We start from the raw sequence: 22122 nt of genomic DNA on the forward strand, positions 1-22122 counted from the left end.
AAACGCATAGGTATAAATTGCCAAAGGAATGTACGTCTTAAACACATTGGATGAGACAAAAACATTGGAAATTGAACAAGAGACATGCTGTTATTTTCTAAGGAAATATTCAAAGTCCATTGAATAATCGTAAAATAATATTTTTTATTTATTTTTATCTCTATTATCTTCTGAAAATAAAATCAATCCATAATTGCGATTACACCCAATAATATTCATGTTAAAAAGTTGATTTATTTTTATTTTTTTTTAAATCTTTCTGTAAATTATTTTAACCATCCATAATGTTACCATTATTTTCATTTTTTTTTATACTGCGCATTGTGTTGCTTATGCCTTAATTGCTTCCTTGTATGAAAACACCTAATTCTACAGCGATATTTACAAGAACATACTGCACCACGCCAGTATAAAACAAAATCCCCCGATCGGTGTTGTTGAACTGAATCGTCTGTTATTGGTAAATGCAGTATAATAACAGCTTCCGCAGAATAGTATGATTCCAGAGAACATGAAAGTCGCAGCCTACAACACAAGTGCATGTGAAATTATACAAACTCCATGACACAATTATTGCGGATTAATGACGACGTTCTACTTACCAAGGCTGGGAACTTGCATAACGGTAATCCCAGCAAGGCCAAAGTGTGTATAAAATGATATCGATTCGCTGTTTCGAAGATCCGACGTTGTTCCTGTCCTATCTCATCTTTCGAGTAATGTCCTGCAGAGCATTCAATTGAGTCGAGTCTCGTGTTTATACAGGTTTAAAATAATACATGTCATTTTTTTTGTAATTCACTTACGGTGGGATCCAAGGGCGCCAAGGATCACAGCTGTTGCACCGCTGAGAGCTGCAAGCCTCACATATGGGCCGCTGGCAGCAGCTAATTTCCATAAAGGTACTGGCGCTGCCATTTTCACCTCAATTTTCTGCTTTCCGCCTAAATACTTTGTCGCCTGACAGACCATAATTGTTTCATATTATTTTTCATAAAACTTTAAATGTTAATATTTATATAAATATAAATTATGCTTTATATAAATAGTATTAAGTTCTCTTATGTTCATAACTACTAGTCGTCTAGCAAATAAACAATTATTGCTGATAACTATAGGCTGTTATTAAGTTTTTATCAATTCTTTAATTATCTTTAATTAGTTTTCTGATAGAAGCACTATCATTACTAATACTTGATAGCTATTTTAAAATAAATGTTTACGATTGGTTACATAAATGTTTGTTAAAAAACCGCACATGACATTGCATATTGCAAACATAAAATGTAAAAAAAAATTCATTATTCGTCAATGCTCGCATTGAAAAGACAATAATGAATTAATTAAACAGTTAATTGCGCAATTATCTAGATATTACAACTGCGACAAAAACGTGTTAATTTTTTATTGTAATCTTCATCGTTCGTAAAAAAAATGATAAGAACTGTCAAATGTGTATGTGTGTGTGTGTGTGTGTAAAAAGAGGAAAAGAAAAAATTTCTTATATTCATTTTTAATTTCTATTAATGTAGATAAACTTTAATCTTTGTTTAATACATTTTTTATTCTTATCTAATTTCAAGACTCAAAAATAAATTAATTAAATTGAAAAGAAATTAAATTACGTTGGTATAATGGACATTAGAGCAATTATTTTCATTAAGCTCCAAACTTAATAATGAATCAACTAGCAAAATTATTTATAGCGTAACTTCTAATAATGTATTGTGTTTAATTTAATCTTTTTCTCACATGTGAATAATAAAAAAATTAATAATTCTATCCATATTATTAAAACAGTTTAAGTATTGTTGATATATTCGACAAGTTAATCATTGATTAAGTTTCATAGTGTAAATACAAACAAATATGTATGTAGTATGTTTAAGAAAACACATGGAGGAGACATCACCTAGGAGAGGTAGGTAGTTAACAGCAGACATGAGGCAGTAAGCTTGGCGTGGGATCTCTGTCGTTTTCGCAAGACTATGAGACTAGACATGCTACATTGCCATAAGCTTACCGACGTGGCTGCATCCCAAGCATACGAGGCGGCCCCCGCACTCGTTTTGTGAATAACATTAAACGGCATAGTGACTGCCGTATACATAACGTCTTGGAAGCCCATCCTGAGCCGCGTATCACTGAAGGGGACGAGCCGAGTGTCAATTTACGTTCGTACATACATACATATATCGGACGGTGGTCCGGTGCGGCCGCATTCGTGACGACACTCGACGACACACGCGATTCCCATTCCTCTTATCTGTTATTAAGGTTGTCACCTTTTCTGTGAGCGTCAAGCAGCCGAGTCATGCAATTAATCACGAGAGATACTTCTAACTTGAGCGATAAATGCAACTGCACCGTCAAACGCAAACGCACCGGATACCATCGAGCTATTCGATTGCACTTACCACTTATTACTGCTAATGACTGCTACTCGATTTCCAAGTTCCAAACTTCCAACTTGCAATCTATGCGCGAATTACCGCCATTACCGGCAACAACAAATTGGCAAACTGCAACAAATCGACGAGAAATGCGCCATCTTGGATAATCGAACACGAATTCGTACGTCATCTGTTCTTTGCAGATGTGTCGATTTACACTTTCTGCTTACTTGAAATGTGAAAGGAACACAACTGTGCGTTGGAGGAAAAAAGATGAAGGACGGAAAATATAGGAAGTGCAATTATAAGGAACACTTCTCGTTTGAATAATAATTATAATTTACAGTTGATCTTGTATCGTCTCTTTCTTTTTTTTGTTCCTTCCGAGTAATCATTTTTTATCAAAGATTTGATTAGAAACATATTTAATATGAAAGGAACAATAAAAACTGCCATAAGAGTCCAAAAATAAACATAAAACTCTGATACTAAATATTCCAAACATATCACTAATTTATATAATATTAAAGAAAGAAAATGTATATTTACACTGTTTTGTAATGTTGGGAATCTAGAATAATCTTCAACTCGTTATTTTCACAAATTTCATACTTAATGTTTGAATCTTTATCTATTAATATAATTTATCATTAATTTTTAAACCACAATATAATTTTACATAAAAATATGATAGAAAAATATCAATTGTCACAAAAAATTGTTCTTGTACTAATGTATGTACAAATCATACGTACTTATATAATGAATATTGCCAAAAATAGATTATATACATAATATATTATATACTCAGGTAGCATGATGACATTATCGTCATATTGATATCAACAAAATCTTTTGATATCAAGTAAATAATCAAATAAGTGGAAGTTCAAGGCAAACTCAAATTCCAAGACCCTTCACTTATGGACATATTAATGACGATAAATGCCAAATAACGTGTTGTTACCTGAATATGTAATTATATAATACATAAAATAATATTAAACATTGCTAGTTTGCGATATTGTTCGATTTTCCAGTTGCATGTAAAACTGTTCTCCAAACCACTCTCTATGCATTTCCAAGTAACTGTAAACATATTGCATAATTAATGTATTTTTATCATGAGATTGTAACATTTAATTATAAAAGGTACTCCCCACTGTAACTAATACATACCTTAAAAACATATCTAAATATTTTAAAAGCACTTTCAATTTTTTGCTGGATATATCTGTTGATTGTAATAATTCAGGTAATTTAACTGAAATTTAAAAAATTCACATTATTTTTTATCATGCAAAGATTTTACAATTTTGTATGTTTCCATAAAATAAAAGATAACTTACCAAATAATCTAGTTAAATGAATGGCACCGTAATAAGTGGAGGGACTTGGAATTTCGATTTGTCTTAAAACTTGAGGCATTAACCTCCATTTATTCGACTGTTGAAGTAAACTGTTTACTTGAGCGGATGTAACAACAGGCGGCATTCTTAGCGTTACACCTCGCGGGCTAGAACAACGGGAACTTGTACTTGCTATGCTACTAAAACAAAACAATCATAAAAATATTATATCTAATTTTAAATAAAAGAAAAATTCAGAGAAAGCAATAATTCTTGTTACATCATGCAATTACAATTTTGATAAAAGAAAAGAGATATACTCCCAAAGATAAGAGTTGTTAAAAATAAACTAATAACTTATATAAAATTTCGGTAACAAGAAGTTTGAAGCAATTCGATTATTACCTTGATAAATTGCCACCGTCCTGCTTTCCTTCGTCGTAAGACCTTAATTGCCGGCTTTCATCTGCAGAACTTACACGACACGATCGCAATCTTCGTTTAGAATTGTTTAAAGGTTTACATGAATTATCCATTTCTGAATCATGTTCTTGAAAAGGAGGTAAATGAGCATATTCTGCATCCTCAATTTCTTCTTTTGTCGATATTTCTAAATTCCTTTATAACACAGACATTTATTTTATTAATATAAAACGGTAAACCTTAATAGAACTCTTAATTTTATTATTATTGATAAAAAATGTATTTACTCAATTAATTCTTCCTTTGGGATAATGGTTTGTTCATTGTTTGATAAGGAAGATTTCAGAGAATCATATTGTTCCTTTTCTTGCCTGTACAAGAGGAGATGAAGTAATGTGAAATCGAAATATATGCGTAAGCCATCCGCGACTTCTCTGCTTATATTCACTTCATTCACTGCTTTTTCTATTGTATTATTCGTTTTATTACGCTGGGGTTTTTCTGGAATATTCGTTAACTGCGTCGTAGTAAAGTGCTGTACCCAGGATTCCAGAATATTTATTACAGTAGGTTGTGCAGGAAGTACAACAAGCTGAAATAAATATCGATAATATTTGCGTGATAAGTTAGATAATTTAAATTAAAAGATTAGATAATAGAAATTATGATCTGTATAAATTTAGATAAAAAAATAAGATAAAACGATTATAATAGATTTTAAAATATATTTTGCATTGTAACACATTATAATCTGTACATCTACTATTAATCTAGAAATTATTTTCTAACTTACCTTATTTTTATTAGTTATCAGGTCATAATCTTGTTCTAAAATCCGTTTTAATGTGCTGCCTATATCAAGATCAACTCCTGGTTTTATACTAGCTCCAGACTGGCTGCCACCGCCACTGTCTTCATCATCACTTGTTTCGCCCATATAATCAGAACTACTTTCTGTATCTTCTTCTGTGTTTACTTCCTGTAAATTATATATACGATATAATTCCCATGGATCTTGCTTTGTTACTTTTGCAGTCCTCGATTATCAATGTAGTATGAAGTTTAAATCTTTTGTATAGCGTGACAACATTAATGATGTCATCTCATGACATGATACCTAATAAACTTTTTTTTACCAATATTAGCGTAGATTTTTTAATTTCTTCTGAGTTAATTTCTTCTTCTATTATTACAGTATAAAATTTCTTAAGTACATATCTCATTGACTTTTTTTCATATTTGAAAAGGAAATTGAAAAGGAGATACCTCTGTATCATAATCAGCATGTTGACCTGAACTACCATCCTCAGAAGATCCAGTCGTAGCTGATGTAGCTCGACTACCACCGCTTCGTGCTCTACGACGAGGCTCTTGATGCTCTGTTTCAGTTAGACGTTCTGACATTTTGTGACTTCTCTTTTTACGTTCTCGGCGATATAAATAAGCACCGCTACTTCATTAAAAAATATATGTTAATTCTTAATTAATCAAATTAAATTTGTTTTGTAATAGTTTTTTTAGGAATACATACATGTGAAGTTGTGCTTTATTTGCTAGATCTCGTTGAAGTTGACGATTCTCTTCTGTATCTTTAAGCACATATTCCTCTGTCACACAACGATCCCAAGATGAATTCCAACCCTTATATAATAATGAATTATATTTATGTTTCTTTAAAATGCTTTAACACAATTCATACAATTAATTAATTTCAATCAAACTTTTTTAACTCACTTGGAAATGTATAAGGTATTCCACTGCTTTTCTACCCCTTTGATCTTTATTTACAATAACATCAAGCACCTGCAAATGATTTTATAATTCACTATAAAATATTAAAATAATTATTTTTTTTCATAATTGTTCTATGAACTTTTATACAATAATAAGATATACTTATATCTATCTATACAATTTATTTCTACATTTTATAAGGCTAAGTCTACAATGTGCTTTTTGTTTTCTGTTTCTTGCTGTTTTCTCTTGTCTTATTGATCAAAAAGGTAAGAGACAAACAGCAAGAAACAAAGAGCACATTGTAGAATTAGCCTAAATCTCTGATGCAATTTTATAACCTTAAGTTACCTCTACTTTTGCAATATATACTTCTTTCTTTGTAAAAGGTATCAATGTTTTTCATTAAGGCATTCAATTTGCATGTTACATTTATATTTACATATGTACAACAATACTTCCGTTAAACATGCAAATTGAATGCTAAGTATATGTATAGTATATATGTCTAGCAATACATTGGTAGTCACCTTCGAGTCATACAATACTTTTGCCTTCGTGGGATCTGGTTCATAGCACAACACTTTTTCTCCATCAGAAAATTTGAATTTTGGCCCTCGCGTTGACACCATCGTAAATTTTTAGTGAAATGTAAAGTGTAGGTATTTAAAATACATAAATTACCAGCATAACCTATACAGCGATTGGCCAGAAATAAACATTTGTGTATTTGATAGTAATATTGATTTTTTTAAGTAATGTTACTTTAATCTTCACAAACTGTTCCGTTCGCAAACTTAATTAGTTTGTTTAATTCACTGTCACTTCTAAAACCGTGTTTCCGGCACGATTAGCGTTGCGTATCTTTTCTTCTCCGTCTGAAGTTAGCTGTTTTAGACTTCAGGAACGCCATAGGTAATTGTCATAAGCCTGTATCACACCTACGCATTCGAGATCGAGGAATGCGAACTGAGAATTTAGAATTCAACCAATCAGTTAACCGTAATCTTCATCCGTTTTGCTTTGATTAAAAGAATGTATTATATGTATTTTTTTTAACAAAGTGAATAAAATATGAAAAAATTATAGATTTTTTCTATATATTATATGTATTATATATACTATATATTTTAAATCCAAAAAGTTTGGCAGCGATTCAGAACTCGGATAAAAAATTATTTAATTTTATTATAATAAAAAGTAGACATGTTTAAAAAAAATAAGATAGAATGAAAAAATTTTAATTTAAACTATAAAATGTAATATATTGTATTAGGTGTTGGAATTAATTCGTAGCGTTTTTAATGAAAGAATGTTATTTATTTCACATGAGCATTAAAAAATACATTAATGAAAGTACTTCCCATCACTTGTAAAACGCTACGAATTAATTCCAACACCTAATATTAAATATAAATATTGACCTTAATGAACTGTTCACATATATTACAGTCAAAGTGTTAACTCAGTAAATATATACATTTGTTGCAGTCAACAATATGGTATCTACACGCTATCTATACGCTAGGTACATTTACTCTACATGTAAATTGACTAGTAATGTACATTTATTAAAATTAACACTTTGACTGTGACTTTTCGGAAATAGAGAAAATAGAGAAAAAAAGGAAAAAAATAGAAATACAAAATTTTAATTCTTCTATTCTGAAGTGCTATTCTCTTTAAATTCTTCTGTATTTTTTATTATTTACATTACGAGTACATATGGCATTTTTCATTTATTTTTTCATTCGATCGCATGCACATTTTCACTTGCGTAAGATTTAAAAAAAAAAAGGACAAAAATGCTCACTAATTCTACAAAGATCGAGAAATTCGAATGTAATATAATAATCTAATATAAATCACAATAAAATAAAATAATTCTATAATAGCGGAACGGTAAAGCAGTGAAAGTATAATAAAACATTCATGTTTTATTATAACAGCATTAATCTTTCAGGATTTTATTTTTTATCACTACATAAATATATCATCATATATTAAAACTTAAATTATCTTTTAACTCTAAAATTGTAATTTGTAACATATTTGTTTAAATAATTTCCATCTATACATTTACATATATATATATATATATATATATATCCTTTCTTTTATATTTTCTATTAAATAAATATACATATAGTATATATATATTTGATCCATTCATCTGTCATTATATTTCTCTGGTTAACACTAATGCCTCATAAGTTTTCGCTATAGAAACATTTCATAAACGTTTAAAAATAAAAAGGAAACACAATGTTTTTAATTAGATACCCAGTTATACCCAGATAGCCAAGGTTGCAGAAGCAGATTTTGAACAGAGGACGTTATCAATTTCTGTTGACAAAAGACAACAATTTCACAAAGAATCTGTAATATGATGTCTGCAAACTACTACCAGAAATAAGACAAAGCTTGCTGACATGCTTTGTCACCAATCTTTTGCCAGAGATGTCAGTAAACTCTGTTAACTGATCCTAAGCTTGCAAAGTGTTATTTGTTGCCAATGTGCCATCAAACTGCTAGCATCTTGCCATCTGAGATATGTTTTCTTCGTAAAATATGCTCGAAACCTTAATTGAAATAGCTTTGGTGTAGCGAACGAAGAATAAAAGAATCGACACTGTAATATTTATCGTCAGGCAATAATATAGCAATACTAAAACTAAAATCAAATCACGGAGCGATGAAGATGAATCGATTGTATGAACTGATAGAAATGATTGCAGATCTATTGAATTAAGCCAGTTCGTTCGACAATAGCTATTTCAAGATATTAACAATATTCAGATTTGAGCATATTTTAGCATATGTAACATATATTGTTCATATTACATATAATTTATGTTCATCTAATCACAGAAAGCTAGTTTTGATTGTGCCACATCAATTCAATATACGTAATAAACGTAAAAATATACTTATCAAGCATGATTGGCACAATTACGGACAGTATCGGAACTAATTGGGAGCACAATAAAATAATTTTCAATTAATATGTAAAAAAGAATTCATTCTTAATATTACTTCTCAATTAGCGTCAATAATAGATGTTTCCATATAATGGCAAGGCAAATTAGATATTAATTTTGATAGCCTGACCATATTTTTATCAATTATATTACACCACAGAATTGTACCACTAATACGAACATGATAGACACAATTCCATTTCCATTTATTAATTCTCTTTCCCTCCTTTTCAACTAGTAGAAATGATGATTAATAAATGGAGATCGATTTTGTCTAAATAATTTTATATAATCTTTTTGTTTCGCTATGTGCTCTATATATATATATATATATATATATATATATATATATATATAAAATATATATATATATATACATACATATATCGTAATGTTTTGAAGTTTAGCATTATGGATATAATATAAGTACTACAATCACGGTTGCAATAGCTAAATAATTTTTGCCGTATTACACGATTCACGAATGACAAGCGGTTTCTTACAAATGTATAATAGTAAGTTTTTGTAAGTTTTGGCAAGATTTTGCACACAATTGTTTTGTACGAAATATGCGGGTACTTTTATATACATTTATACGGTAGGAAAATTTTGAGATTTTTATTTAAATGCGATAGCCAACACTAATGGACTCGAGATACATATCGAATCACTTGTAATATAGCTCAAATTATTTCTCGTACAAAAACCAAAAGGTTCTTGAAAGTTACGAACATGAAAATATATTTTTTTCTTTTATAAAATACTTTATATTATTACTTCCATCCACTCTTATTTTATATATAGATAACAATTTTATTTTTAAGAATTGTTCAACATGTTTTAGATATTTTTTAAATCTTCCAGATATATAAAACTTTCAGGAATTTTCAAGACTTTTTGAGAATTCGGTTTTAAAAATAATTTGAACCTTTACACGTGATTGAAAGTAATATTCAACTACACGATTGTTAAAAATTTTCAAGAAACAGACTGTTTATTCAACATTATTCAACATTTTCCGCTTGAAGTTTTTAGGTACTCGCGTATATCTCAGTGATAATAAAAATAATGATAATCGTATAAAATATAAATACAAATAACTTGATTAGAATATAATCTAGAGATAATGACTAATCTTTTATTTTACTATCGCTAAACGAATATGATATATCCGACATAAAAAGAAGAAAGCATAATGCTAAACTCCTAAGTAGAACCGTTTTACTCAACAACATTAACGACACTATGTGTACGTAACATACAATTATGTTAATAGGATATTTTTCTTTATACATAGCAAATATAAACATAATAAAATCATCATTTAATAAAAAGGATGCCTTTCATTGAAACAAAGATTACTTATAGAATTAACATTTTTATAACAATTTTACATAAAAGAACAAATGCATATCTACAAACGAGATTCGTTTCTATTGTATAGGATTTTAAATGCAATTACAACGTGATTACAAATAGAAACTATTGAGATCTGCATATTATAAATAAAAATATCTCGTTTAAATAGAATATATTACATAAAAAATATTATTTGGTTCTCTTGGTCTGTATTGTGTATATCTAATCGAAAACAATAAACAGGTGTTTTTAAAAAATGGAGGAAATTTTGCAATAAATGCTGCTATGTATAACACAAGATCTTCATGATACAACTGTCTTTGGTTAATCCTTTTTTAGACGAAAATATCTTATATTTTTAGCAATGCTGTAGTTTAATATAAACTATTGCATCTGACAGAAATTTGACTATCTAATGTGGAATGCACGAAAATAGTTAAAATTATGATAGATCTACCCAACTGATTACTCTTAGGCCAGAGTTAATCACAGTGTATAACATACTACAATTTTATTTCAATATTCATAACGTGCATTATAGTTTGTATATATAAATAAATGAATTCTTAATATGAAATGCATAAAGGACGAATTCTTAATATGAAATGCATAAAGGATTAAATATGTTAAAGAAGACTCTCTTTTTCGAATATATCAAAATTCACCATCTTTATTTTTAATAAAAAATAAAATAAAATACAAAATAAAATGAGAAAAAATACTATCTCATCTCTGGCCACGTTAATTTTCAATTAGACAGTCCTATCACAGTTATGATATAACCCCTTATATGCCTAAAAATTACAAAATAATTCGTCACAGTTTAACAAATAATTATAATTATATATATTCGATACTGATTGCATTGTCATCTGTGTATAACATCATATAAAATATTAGAAAAGATGTTCAAAGGAATCTTTCCTAGTATTTTTTTTAAATCGGTAAAATCATCCCTGCAGTGGTTTTGCCATTAAATACATTTTTAACTTAAAAAAATTAATTGTATTTAAAAACTTAATTTAGCATACCCCTATTTTCCAACGAATCTCTTAGTGTTTGGAAAAGTTGCAATTGTTGCTCTGGCTTCAAGCTATAAACCTAAATTGAAAGATATATATGTTTTAAAGAATTATACTTACTTATTTCTTGTCGTATTATAATTTATAATACAAAGAAAAAATTAATATTACTAAAACTTATACTAAGTAAACAATTTTATTTATTTAATTTACCTGCTGTAACAGCTTTTGAGGCGATGCAGTATGGATAAATGAAGAAATATAGACATTCACGAATGTTGCCATTAAATATTGACAATCAAATCTATCCATTATTCCACCATGACCAGGAATTATATCACCGAAGTCCTGCAAAAAAAGTAGAAGAAAACGATAATTTTTTAATATATTAGATGTTGGAATTAATTCGTAGCGTTTTACAAGTGATGGGAAGTACTTTCATTAATGTATTTTTTAATGCTCATGTGAAATAAATAACATTCTTTCATTAAAAAACGCTACGAATTAATTCCAACACCTAATACTAATTTACAAGCCAATTAACGTAATGCTCAATTACCTTAATCTTAAACGCTCGTTTGAATCCGCTAGCAAAGAATCCTCCAAACGGACCAATTACAGAACTGAATATTGACAGCGATAGCGAATGTAAAATAAATGGATATATCGTCAAGGTAGATTTTCCATTTAACTGCACATATTAAAAAATCATTGAGCATTCATTCTTGTATGATTAAAACATTCCATATATAAGGGTTACCATTCTTGATATCACTTGAAGACTGCTTGGCAATGTATACTCTTGTGGTTGGAATAAACTTGACGGTTCGCAATCCATAGTCATTCTTCCTAGAGCTTCGCTGTACTCAATAGGACAAACGAAATAGCGGTACTGACACATGATGTAGGACATCTACAACAACAGTATTACATTAGCACATGATAATTATATTATTTTCATTTTTTTAATTACCAGTAATCCAAGTATGACAGTCGAAATACCACCACCAATAAAGCCCTCCCAAGTCTTCTTCGGGGACAATTTTATTAATGGTGTTCGTCCAAAAAAGAAACCAAACATATATGCCATTACATCGTTTATGACAATCATACTGACAGGTACGATGAACCTGAAGACAATCGACATAAATAATAGAATAAATAGATATTTAACTTATATATAGCATAGTAATAGTTTTGATAGATAATATATTGGGTTGACAAGAAAATAATTGCGTTTTTTTAAAAGATTTCTATCAATAAAAACCACAATTATTTTCTTACCAACCAATATAAATCTTGATATATATCTTGATAAAGTCAAATTCCAGCTTTAAGAATTTCTTTTTTAAATTGCGATACGACAATTTTTAACAGAGTTATGAGCAATTAAAGTTAAAATGATCCTTTTATTTAATCCGCGATAACTCAGTAACCAAAAATCGTAGGAATATTTTTAAAAAATGATTTTATAGGAAAAGCATTAAGTTTTCACGATAGGTAATCGAAAATTTTCTCAAATTTGTTTTGGGCACAAACCCACAAAATAAGAAGAAAATTTTCCGTCTTTTTCAGCTCGTAGTTTCTGATATGTAAAAATTACCAAACTCTAAACTTAAAAAATGTGGTAAAAGTAGAGATTTCAAGCTTTAAAACTTTTTTTAAAATTTATTATAAATTTCATTCATTATTGACGAAGATATATTGTATATACAACTTTGAGCTAAAAAAACGCAATTACTTCCTTGCCAATCCAATACATACCATATCAATCCTTCGAATATATTCTGGATGATAAGATAACTCTGTGTTACAACAATAAGTAACGCGACGTGCGTCCAAGCAAATAGGGAGAACTGCTTCATATAATATTTTTTCACGAGTGAGAGTACAAACCATACGAAGCCAACAATGTAAAGACAGAATGAGATAAATCGATGGTATGTAACGAGCACACGTAGATATCCCTAAGGACAATAAAAGTTGTAGTTATTACTTACATTACACACGTTACCTGTGTATAATGTTCGCACTAATTTAACATATTCTTAATATTGTTCTTATTATTTTCTCCATTCTCTATTGTATCTACATAAAATATCTTTAATAAAGAAGCCTCACACAGAATGATGAAGCCTTAACAAAAGTATTGAGATAAGGCTTGTCAAGGCTTATTGATTTAAACTAATGCTATTGATGATATATAGATGCATTTTAGAAATGGTCTTTTCTCTTTCTGAAAACATCACAATTAAGTAGAATAATAACAACAAAATTTTATACCACCATGTAACTTTTAGAAATTACACGACTCTTTGTGAGAATCAATATTTTTTAAAAATAAATTTCATGATTCTATGCGATTCGGATTGGAAGAGTAATACTTACTGTTCGATTAATCACCACCGCAAAGTAGTCCATTAAATTTTCTCCATAGAAAAAGTAATTCGAGGTTATCAAAAAATACCATGACAAAGATCTGAACCATGGTAAACCATGGATCCTATATACAGCATATCCGATATTAATGATTTCTTCAAAGCATTTCACTTGTACAATTAACGTCTATAAAAAGAAATAAACATATATATTAATCTTTTACACACACACATATATATATATATATATATATATATATATATATATATATATATACACATAAAAATATTATATTAACGAATGGTATGAATATTTTGATGGAAACTTACTGTAATCATCAACGCCAATGGACCCCCATAAATAATGAGACAAAACCCAGCTATCATAAACCAAGTGAAAATAGTTCTAATTATCCAATTTCGCCAGCTAAGAAACCACAATGAAAAGTTCGAAAAATTCATATAAAATTACGATAAAATTATTGTATAAAGAATATTTAATATGAATATTTTACCGATCTGGAAGACCGGAGAGAACGGAACTTAAAATATGTGGGGTATGATCAGTTCCTTGAGGTAAAGCCTTTGCTAATTCCTCTACCTCCAATTTCGCATCATCTTCGGATTCAACATCTTCTTTCTGAGAAAAAAAAAAAAACTATTAGTATAAATTTACTGAATGTAAAAAACAATTTTTTATTTTATTAAAAATTTGATCAAAAAATACTTATTTAACCCTCTGTCTGCAATCATATTTTTATTTATTTCATTCAGTACAAAATTTTCTATTGATTTCAAAAGCTTCCAAAAAATATGGAAAAACTCAGGGTTATATTTTTCAATATCTCTATTACATTATTAAATAAAAAAAAATATAATAATATAATGAGTGGCAATTAGTTATGCAATACGGTCAGTGATAGGCAAATATTTAAATTTAAATTAATACATTACTAAAAAAATCATTTCGTCATCTTATATTGTGTAATATTGTGTAAATATAAATAGTATCAAACATACAATTTTTAGAGGAGAGGGGAGATTGGACTTCGTCCTCCTTTATTCCAAAGAAATTTGAGAGTAAAATTTCGCTTGTGCCAAAAAAATTCAGATTGGAAACGAAGAATAAAAAAAAGAATAGAAAAAAAACAGAATGAAAGAATAGGATATGATCGTGGAAATTAAATATTCGTAACAATTAAAATGCGTCGAGGACACGCGAGGCACATTTTATAATTAAAAAAACATTGGATAAATGTCACAATGTCGCGGGATCAGGCATGAAAGAGGGACAAAGGAATGTGATTGTGACAAGCAGACATGCAAAAGATTAAAGGTTTCTCTCATTTTCTTCATCCCTCAAGAGATGAGAGATCCTCTCCAATCTTGTGAGCCTCATAAGATTCAAAGCTCGACTTCGCTCTTTAACGGAGAAATCATCGCGTCGCGATTATCTCCCGCTTCGTTTAACCCATGACAACCCGGATCTCTCGCTTCTCGGCTGATCTACTCCAAAACAGTCCCCCCAATCCTCAACCCTCCTAAGAGAATTAATGAAAGTGCTATGTGTTATGTGCGAATGAATAAATATCACGCGTTTACGTACTTGGATTTATTTTTTTAGCTGAGCTCGCACAGTTCATTTCTTCTCATTTCTTTCGGCATTGAAGAAAAAAAAAGAAAAGATAAATCATATAAGAAGTTCTGCTATAATAAGATCCATTTCTATCACATAGATTAACTTTAATCGCGGTTTAATTTACTTCTCGTTTTTTTTTAATTATTAACACTAGAATAATGAATACAAAATATAAATTAAATCAAGATTCAAGTTAATCTACATTGATAGAAATTTAGAAGTAGACATAAAAAGAATAATTTCATGTTGTATGAGGTGTTTTTTATTTGGTGTCACAAGTCAATACAAGCATCATGTTCTGTCCATGATGTAAATCATAATTCTGTCCTTGTTATTGAAATGAAATGCTAAGAAAGATAAAAATGAGTTGACATTTGTGTCAACTTGTGTCACTTTTTATCAATGTTTTTTTTTACTAATGTAAATTAACTTTAATCTTGGTTTAATTTATTCCTTATCTTTCTCTAATTCTTAGAACTAGAAAAAGATAAAAAATAATTAATTAAACCATAATTAAAATTAATCTGTATTAATAAACAAACGCAACGTTCATTTCTACCAATGTAGATTAACTTTAATCTTGGTTTAATTTACTCTTTATCCTTCTCTAATTCTTAGAACTAGAAAGAGATAAAAAGCAATTAAAGTTGAACCGAGATTAAAGAGTTAATCTATATTGGTAGAGAATTAGAAGAAGGTAAAAAGTAATTGTTTAAATCGAGATTAAAGTTAATCTATATCGGTAGAGAAGGTATAAATGGAAAGCACTCATATCATATGACGCGTATACGTGAGGCATCGCGACGCACGGCGTCGAATAAGCGCGCGCGATGTATTGGTAGCTGTCAAATACGTCGCATCAACAAATAACTGTTCGTTATGCGCCAACGGCGCAGATCGATAGTCGTCGATAGCATAAACATTGACACGGAATACGGATGCATACCGGAAAATATCTTCCGGAAAGCGTGGCATAATAGAAAAGAAAGCGAGCGAGCGAGGGAGAAAGAAAGAGAGGAAGGAAAGAAATTTTCTGAGTTTTTTTTTTACCTGATCGTCGCTGACGTCTCGCGACGCCGCTGCCGACGATGTCGCGTCGCCGACGGTCGTTCTCTTGCGCACCTCCGACATCGCTCCGCGATCGCCGAGGTGAAATCCACGCGAACGCGACGGAGACGTGAATTCTCGAGAACGTTGATATACGTGAACGCGCGCACGCGATCGAGTATTTACATATTTTAAGGAGTCAGACGAGTGCGGGAGCGGACGTGACAAGCGCGCGTCACATCAAATCACATATCGCATCACGTCGCGTCGCGTCGCGTCGCACTTGTGCCGCTTGTGCGAGGCGAACAGCAGATTACGGAGGGAATGTAGTGGATAAAAGACTCGTCGCTCACCGCGGTGACGGGAAGGAAGGGAAATTCAGCTCGGACGAGTTCGGGACACCTCGGTTAATCAATGATAATAGTCATCGACGTACGAACGTACATAGATTTGTTTTGTTATCGCAGGAAGCGTTTGAAATATGATCACGTGAAAAGGTTTTTTTTTTTTACTCGATTAACGTTTCCAGCAATGCAGATTAATTTTATTTGTCCTTATCGGTGTCTGAGTTTATAGATTATTAGTTTTAATCTCAGTTCACTTTTTTCAATTCTTAGAAAAAATAGAAAATGATGACGAGTAAGTTGATGAAAGTTATAATCTACATTGGTAGAAACAAGCATTACAAGGTATTTTGATTTACAATATAATATATATGATTTTTAAGATGCAAAATCTGTATCATTTGTCTTGTAATAAAGAAATAACATTTACACTTTATTATGTATTTGATATTTATAAAAAAATAAAAGTAAGTAAATAACTTGTTAAAAAAAGAACAGACTTTAATTTGACATATGTATCAGCCTTAAATGTTTGTTTATTTGTGTTCATAATGTTCATTGTATATGGTTTCATGAATCTTCATTCGCCATGATTCACCACTGCTGTCGTAAACAAATTCGCTAATACGTGACCTACATTTGAATTCCAAAGTTCGAAAATGAAGAAGCGTGACTAAATATCAAGCAAAACTGAAAATAAACTACGGGACACTCTTATTCATTGCTAAGAATAAGAGTGAAGACTGCTGTCGTCGCGTCATAGGTTAAGTTTAAGTGGAGAATTAAAGGGAAAGGAGCGAACGTGTTTTTACACGTTCAGGATGACGTTACCCGGCATTGGGGTGTTTGGCACAGGTAGCATCGTCAGGATTATTATACCCTTTCTGAGAGAAAAGGGCTTCAGAATCGAGGCTATATGGGGTCGTACACTGGCGGAGGTTTCGGAGGTAGCAAACGATCTCCAAATACCGTTTCATACAAGCCGCATAGATGATGTTCTTCTGAGGAAGGACGTGGACCTGATCTTCATAATGTGTTCGCCGAGCTTGCATTCCCAAATCGCTGTCAAAGCTCTAGGCATAGGAAAACATGTCGTATGTGATAAGCCTGCAGGTCTAAGCCAAAGTGAAGCCTTGAAGATGGTACGAGCCGCACAGTATTATCCTTCGCTGATCAGTATAGTCAATCACAGCCTAAGATTTTTGCCAGCCTTCGTACACATGAAGAAAGTATTGGAAGATGGATATTTGGGTGGACCTGTAACAGTCATAGAAGTCCGAGTACACATGGGTAGTTTATTGCACAATGGTAAACACAGAGAAATCAAATGCATTTTTACATACTTAATATAAGAAATTATTTCATTTTTAATTTAATCATTTTGGCTGATGAAGATAAATATGAACTGTTGATGATATTCCGATGTTATTTCACTTTGATTGAATTGTTTTATATTTATTATAATTTTATAGGATGTCAAAACAATTGTCACAACTCAAAATGGATAATTTTTAAAGGATATAAAATAACAAAAATGACATTTGCTTGTGTTTCTAAGAGTATATCTCTCTTTTTACTGATATTATTTGATTAATCAATAATTTTTTGTTAAAGAAATTTTGTTAAAAAAAACTTTCCTGAAAAAGTTAATTTTTCGTGACTTCTTTTGAAGTAAAAGAATGATATAAAGATTTTAAAATCGTTAAAAATTTTAAAGAAAATTAGAAACAAAAAATATTTTAAAAATAATAAAAATTATTGTTTTTTTATTTAAAATATTTTCTTTTATGTATATATGTGTATATATATATATATATATATATATATATATATATATATATATATAATGGAGAAATTCGAAAAATATAATTCTTATATTTTGTATAATTAATTAAAGAATTTGCATAAAAATATTTGATTAGTATTTAAATTGCAATTTAATTTGTTAATTATTTTAGGATATGATTGGTTATGTGATGACACAATGGGTGGAGGAATCTTAGCATTGGTGGGCAGTCATGTTATAGATTTGATTTTTCATTTGATGGGTCAACGAGCTTCGAAGGTGCATGCTGTTGTGAGAACATTTACCCAAACAACCAAGTATATTAATGGGATCAGGCACGTCACGTCACCAGATTTCTGTAGCTTTCAAATGGAGTTGAGTGGTGGTACCTTGGTAACGGCTACTCTAAGCAATCATTTGCAAGGTCAGCTCTCCCAAGAGGTGCTGATATGCGGAGGTGGGAATCATCTGATTGTTCGAGGTGGAGATTTATATGGATGCCGTGGTGAACAAGAGGAAATCCTGTATCGTGACACGGATGACTTGCAAGGAATATCCTTACCGATTGCGGACTCTATACCCAGGCCTTACATCAAAGGACTTAGGAAGATGATTGCGGCGCTAAGAGAAGCCTTTCAATCTGTGGAGGATAAAAGAGGATGGATTAAAGAACCAGTGTTTTCCGCTTCTACGTTCGAAGATGGTCTATATGTGCAAGCGGTTATTGATGCGCTGCGACAAAGTAACAAACAACGTGGATGGGCGAAAGTTAACATTCTGACAGAAGAGCCGGATCCGAATCCTTTGCTGAGCGCTGCTGTCAGAGCTACAGCCATCTCGATATAAGAGTCTGCTTTGCAAAAGCTTTTCATTGCTTATGAAACTGTGCTATACTGCTATAATATATATCCGATAGACGTAAAAATTGTACTGATACGTTAATTGCGAGAAATAATTAAGGTAGCTATCATCAATTTTTATTTTTCTATCATTTAATTAATTTGTGATTACTTATGTAATCTTTTTGCACAGAAAAACATTAATGTATAATTAATTTATCTCTATTGTACATACATATACATATATACCTATGTATAAAAATATTTATATTTATAAATACTGGTTGTGCTTAAAGAAATAAGGTATATTGATTTATAAATGTATAATGTAAAGATGAAAAATTAAAGATGTTATAGAAAAATAAAAATTACATAGTGCAAAATATTTTAACTATAACATCTTTATTTTTTTATGTCTGATAACACTGTATATGTCTGATTAGTAATAAATATTTGTATTTTAATCATCTAATCATAAATTCATTTATGTTTGACATTTGTGTAAATCATCTGTCTGAAATATTGCATTCCTTCTGTCTATGTTTTCTTACTCCATGATTGTAACTATCTTAGTATTTCCCGCGTAGTCAGTGTGAATTCGAAGATGGCAGGTGACGGTATTGTCGACGAAGATGAACCCATGGAGACTGATTGTGAGATTTTACCGTCCACAAGCAACAGTAACGTGAAAATCAAGGAGAAAGATGGCAAATCTGCAAATTTACCGTGGTACGTTTTATATCTGTAATGGAATATTTCATTTCTAGCCTTCGATTGCCGTGTTATTGAGGTTATCTTTTGTCTTCCTAGATCTTGCAATTTTAAATAAAGTAGCATATTTAAATCTGAATAGAGATGTTTGAAAAACATAATTAAACTCTAAAAGAATATTCTAATTCATTTTGAATTGGTATTTAGTTTATAATTGATATTTGGTTTATATGTTTGGACATTGAAAGCATAATAATAGATCTGTTCTTTTTAGCTAAACTTCTTGTATGGTTTATCTTTTCTTTTTATCTTTGAAGAAAAAAAGGAGAAGATGAATTATACAAGTTCAGCTAAAAAAAAAGAATAGATTTAATATTTTATATAGATAGCAGTATTGATTAGTTGCATGAAGATTCCTTCAGCTGTTATACTATGAATGATATAAACATAAGAATATTATCAATTATAATATTAGTAATATTTATAATATCAGTAGTTATAAATATAACAATATTATTAATTATTTAAATATGAGAATGTTATTATTAATTGTTTTCATTTAGGATTGAGAAATATCGGCCTCAGGTCTTTTCTGATATTGTTGGCAACGAGGATACTGTATCAAGATTATCTGTTTTTGCTCAGCATGGAAATACTCCGAATATTATCATCGCCGGTCCACCTGGAGTAGGCAAAACTACTACGATTTTATGTTTGGCTCGTATCTTATTGGGACCAGCATTCAAAGAAGCTGTACTTGAACTAAATGCTTCGAATGAGAGAGGAATAGATGTAGTTAGAAATAAAATAAAAATGTTTGCTCAGAAAAAGGTAAAGATAACTGTATAAGATACTGGAGTTTTTTTTTAATTTTTAGAAATTTTGAATATGATTGTTTTAACTTGCAGGTGAATCTTCCAAAAGGAAAACATAAAATCATTATTTTAGATGAGGCTGACAGTATGACTGATGGTGCGCAACAAGCGTTACGCCGAACAATGGAAATTTACAGCCACACAACTAGATTTGCTCTAGCATGCAACAATACAGAGGAGATTATTGAACCTATACAATCAAGATGCGCTATGTTAAGATATGGAAAGTTAACGGATGCTGAAGTCTTAGCCAAAGTTCTTGAAGTCTGCGAAAAAGAGAATGTAATTAAAATAATACAAATGGAAATTCTAACTTGACTTACAAAATTACTTATGTCTTACTGTTTTGCAGGTTTCTTATACAGATGACGGCATGGAAGCAATAATATTTACAGCTCAAGGTGACATGAGACAAGCTCTAAATAATCTGCAATCTACATACAATGGATTTAATCATGTAAATGCAGAAAATGTATTTAAAGTCTGTGATGAGCCTCATCCTTTGATTGTCAAAGATATGTTGGATGATTGCATAAAGGGAGATGTTTCTAAAGCATGCTCGGTAAAATATAAGTGTTTAAAGATAATAATATATGTGCTTATTCAGATATACATATATTATCAAATCTACAAGTTATACTTATTATAGGTAATGGATCATTTCTGGAAAATGGGTTATTCTGCGGAAGACATAATTAGTAATGTATTTAAAGTTTGTAAAAATCATACTATAGATGAGAGATTAAAATTGAAATTTGTGAAGGTAAAAATTGCATGCTACAGCTTTAATTTATGTTGACGTACAATATTATATTCATTTTTATATACTTTATAAATATTTTTAATATTTGCAGGAAATTGGAATAACACATATGGGAATAGTAGAAGGTATTAACAGTTTATTACAGTTACACGCTCTGGTGGCAAGACTTTGTCGCGCATGTTCGTCGAAATAATTATGTAAAATGATTCTACCTTATTATCCTTTAATAAATATATTTTCTATATTTTTTCTTATGTATTTTTTAAATTTATGAATCTTTTAATATTCTGTCGGGTTTGGAAAAACCTCGACAAAATTATTTTTCTAGAAAATCTGTTTATTTGCGATATTAAAGTATAAACGCACGATACAGTTCGTAAGTCTAAATATTGTTGTATATGTTCAACATGTTAATGCGCAGTTCGTTAAAAGTGACGATAAGACTAGCAAATTTAAGAAAGAAAATTTTATTTCTATGC

General features: G+C 30.2%; 5 protein-coding genes across 10 annotated transcripts; 2 read left to right on the forward strand and 3 right to left on the reverse strand.

Moving 5' to 3' along the window:
- Positions 1-124: 124 nt before the first annotated feature.
- On the reverse strand, positions 125-2559 carry LOC105153888 (transmembrane protein 256). The gene is made up of 5 exons (XM_011069012.2): positions 2418-2559; positions 2024-2144; positions 807-960; positions 603-724; positions 125-525 (listed from the first exon to the last, which is right to left on the reverse strand). Exons 2-5 carry the CDS (start codon positions 2126-2128, stop codon positions 382-384), a joined length of 525 nt encoding a protein of 174 aa, XP_011067314.1. The 5' UTR covers positions 2129-2144; positions 2418-2559; the 3' UTR covers positions 125-381.
- A 425-nt stretch (positions 2560-2984) lies between these two features.
- Positions 2985-6878, reverse strand: msl-3 (male-specific lethal 3). Of its 4 annotated transcripts, none has more exons than XM_011069017.2 (10): positions 6430-6878; positions 5900-5968; positions 5697-5806; positions 5432-5618; positions 4959-5144; positions 4453-4757; positions 4148-4360; positions 3743-3909; positions 3573-3657; positions 2985-3482 (listed from the first exon to the last, which is right to left on the reverse strand). In XM_011069017.2, exons 1-10 carry the CDS (start codon positions 6529-6531, stop codon positions 3395-3397), a joined length of 1512 nt encoding a protein of 503 aa, XP_011067319.1. In that variant the 5' UTR covers positions 6532-6878; the 3' UTR covers positions 2985-3394. The 4 variants fall into 4 exon arrangements, with proteins under 4 accessions (XP_011067319.1, XP_011067315.1, XP_011067317.1 ...); XM_011069013.2 differs by having other exon boundaries at positions 3743-3942; XM_011069015.2 differs by having other exon boundaries at positions 3743-3939; positions 6430-6876.
- Positions 6879-10880: 4002 nt separating this feature from the next.
- Cds (CDP-diacylglycerol synthase) lies at positions 10881-16607 on the reverse strand. 2 transcript variants are annotated; one of them, XM_011069024.2, is made up of 11 exons: positions 16329-16607; positions 14155-14279; positions 13970-14066; positions 13650-13826; positions 13026-13228; positions 12235-12391; positions 12022-12174; positions 11821-11952; positions 11475-11609; positions 11271-11340; positions 10881-11033 (listed from the first exon to the last, which is right to left on the reverse strand). In XM_011069024.2, exons 1-11 carry the CDS (start codon positions 16407-16409, stop codon positions 11026-11028), a joined length of 1338 nt encoding a protein of 445 aa, XP_011067326.1. In that variant the 5' UTR covers positions 16410-16607; the 3' UTR covers positions 10881-11025. The 2 variants fall into 2 exon arrangements, with proteins under 2 accessions (XP_011067326.1, XP_011067325.1); XM_011069023.2 differs by having other exon boundaries at positions 10881-11340.
- A 263-nt stretch (positions 16608-16870) lies between these two features.
- LOC105153892 (glucose-fructose oxidoreductase domain-containing protein 1) lies at positions 16871-19773 on the forward strand. Of its 2 annotated transcripts, XM_011069022.2 has the most exons (3): positions 16871-17014; positions 17322-17977; positions 18628-19773. In XM_011069022.2, exons 2-3 carry the CDS (start codon positions 17491-17493, stop codon positions 19299-19301), a joined length of 1161 nt encoding a protein of 386 aa, XP_011067324.1. In that variant the 5' UTR covers positions 16871-17014; positions 17322-17490; the 3' UTR covers positions 19302-19773. The 2 variants fall into 2 exon arrangements, with proteins under 2 accessions (XP_011067324.1, XP_011067323.1); XM_011069021.2 differs by lacking the exon at positions 16871-17014 and having other exon boundaries at positions 17187-17977.
- Positions 19772-21890, forward strand: RfC4 (replication factor C subunit RfC4). Its single transcript, XM_011069018.2, has 6 exons — positions 19772-20023; positions 20569-20836; positions 20914-21162; positions 21233-21442; positions 21530-21643; positions 21735-21890. Exons 1-6 carry the CDS (start codon positions 19899-19901, stop codon positions 21834-21836), a joined length of 1068 nt encoding a protein of 355 aa, XP_011067320.1. The 5' UTR covers positions 19772-19898; the 3' UTR covers positions 21837-21890.
- Positions 21891-22122: the final 232 nt, after the last annotated feature.

This window comes from Acromyrmex echinatior, chromosome 8 (assembly GCF_024713525.1).
Source record: "Acromyrmex echinatior isolate Ae372 chromosome 8, ASM2471352v2, whole genome shotgun sequence".
In the NCBI taxonomy this organism is placed as follows: Eukaryota; Metazoa; Arthropoda; class Insecta; order Hymenoptera; family Formicidae; genus Acromyrmex; species Acromyrmex echinatior.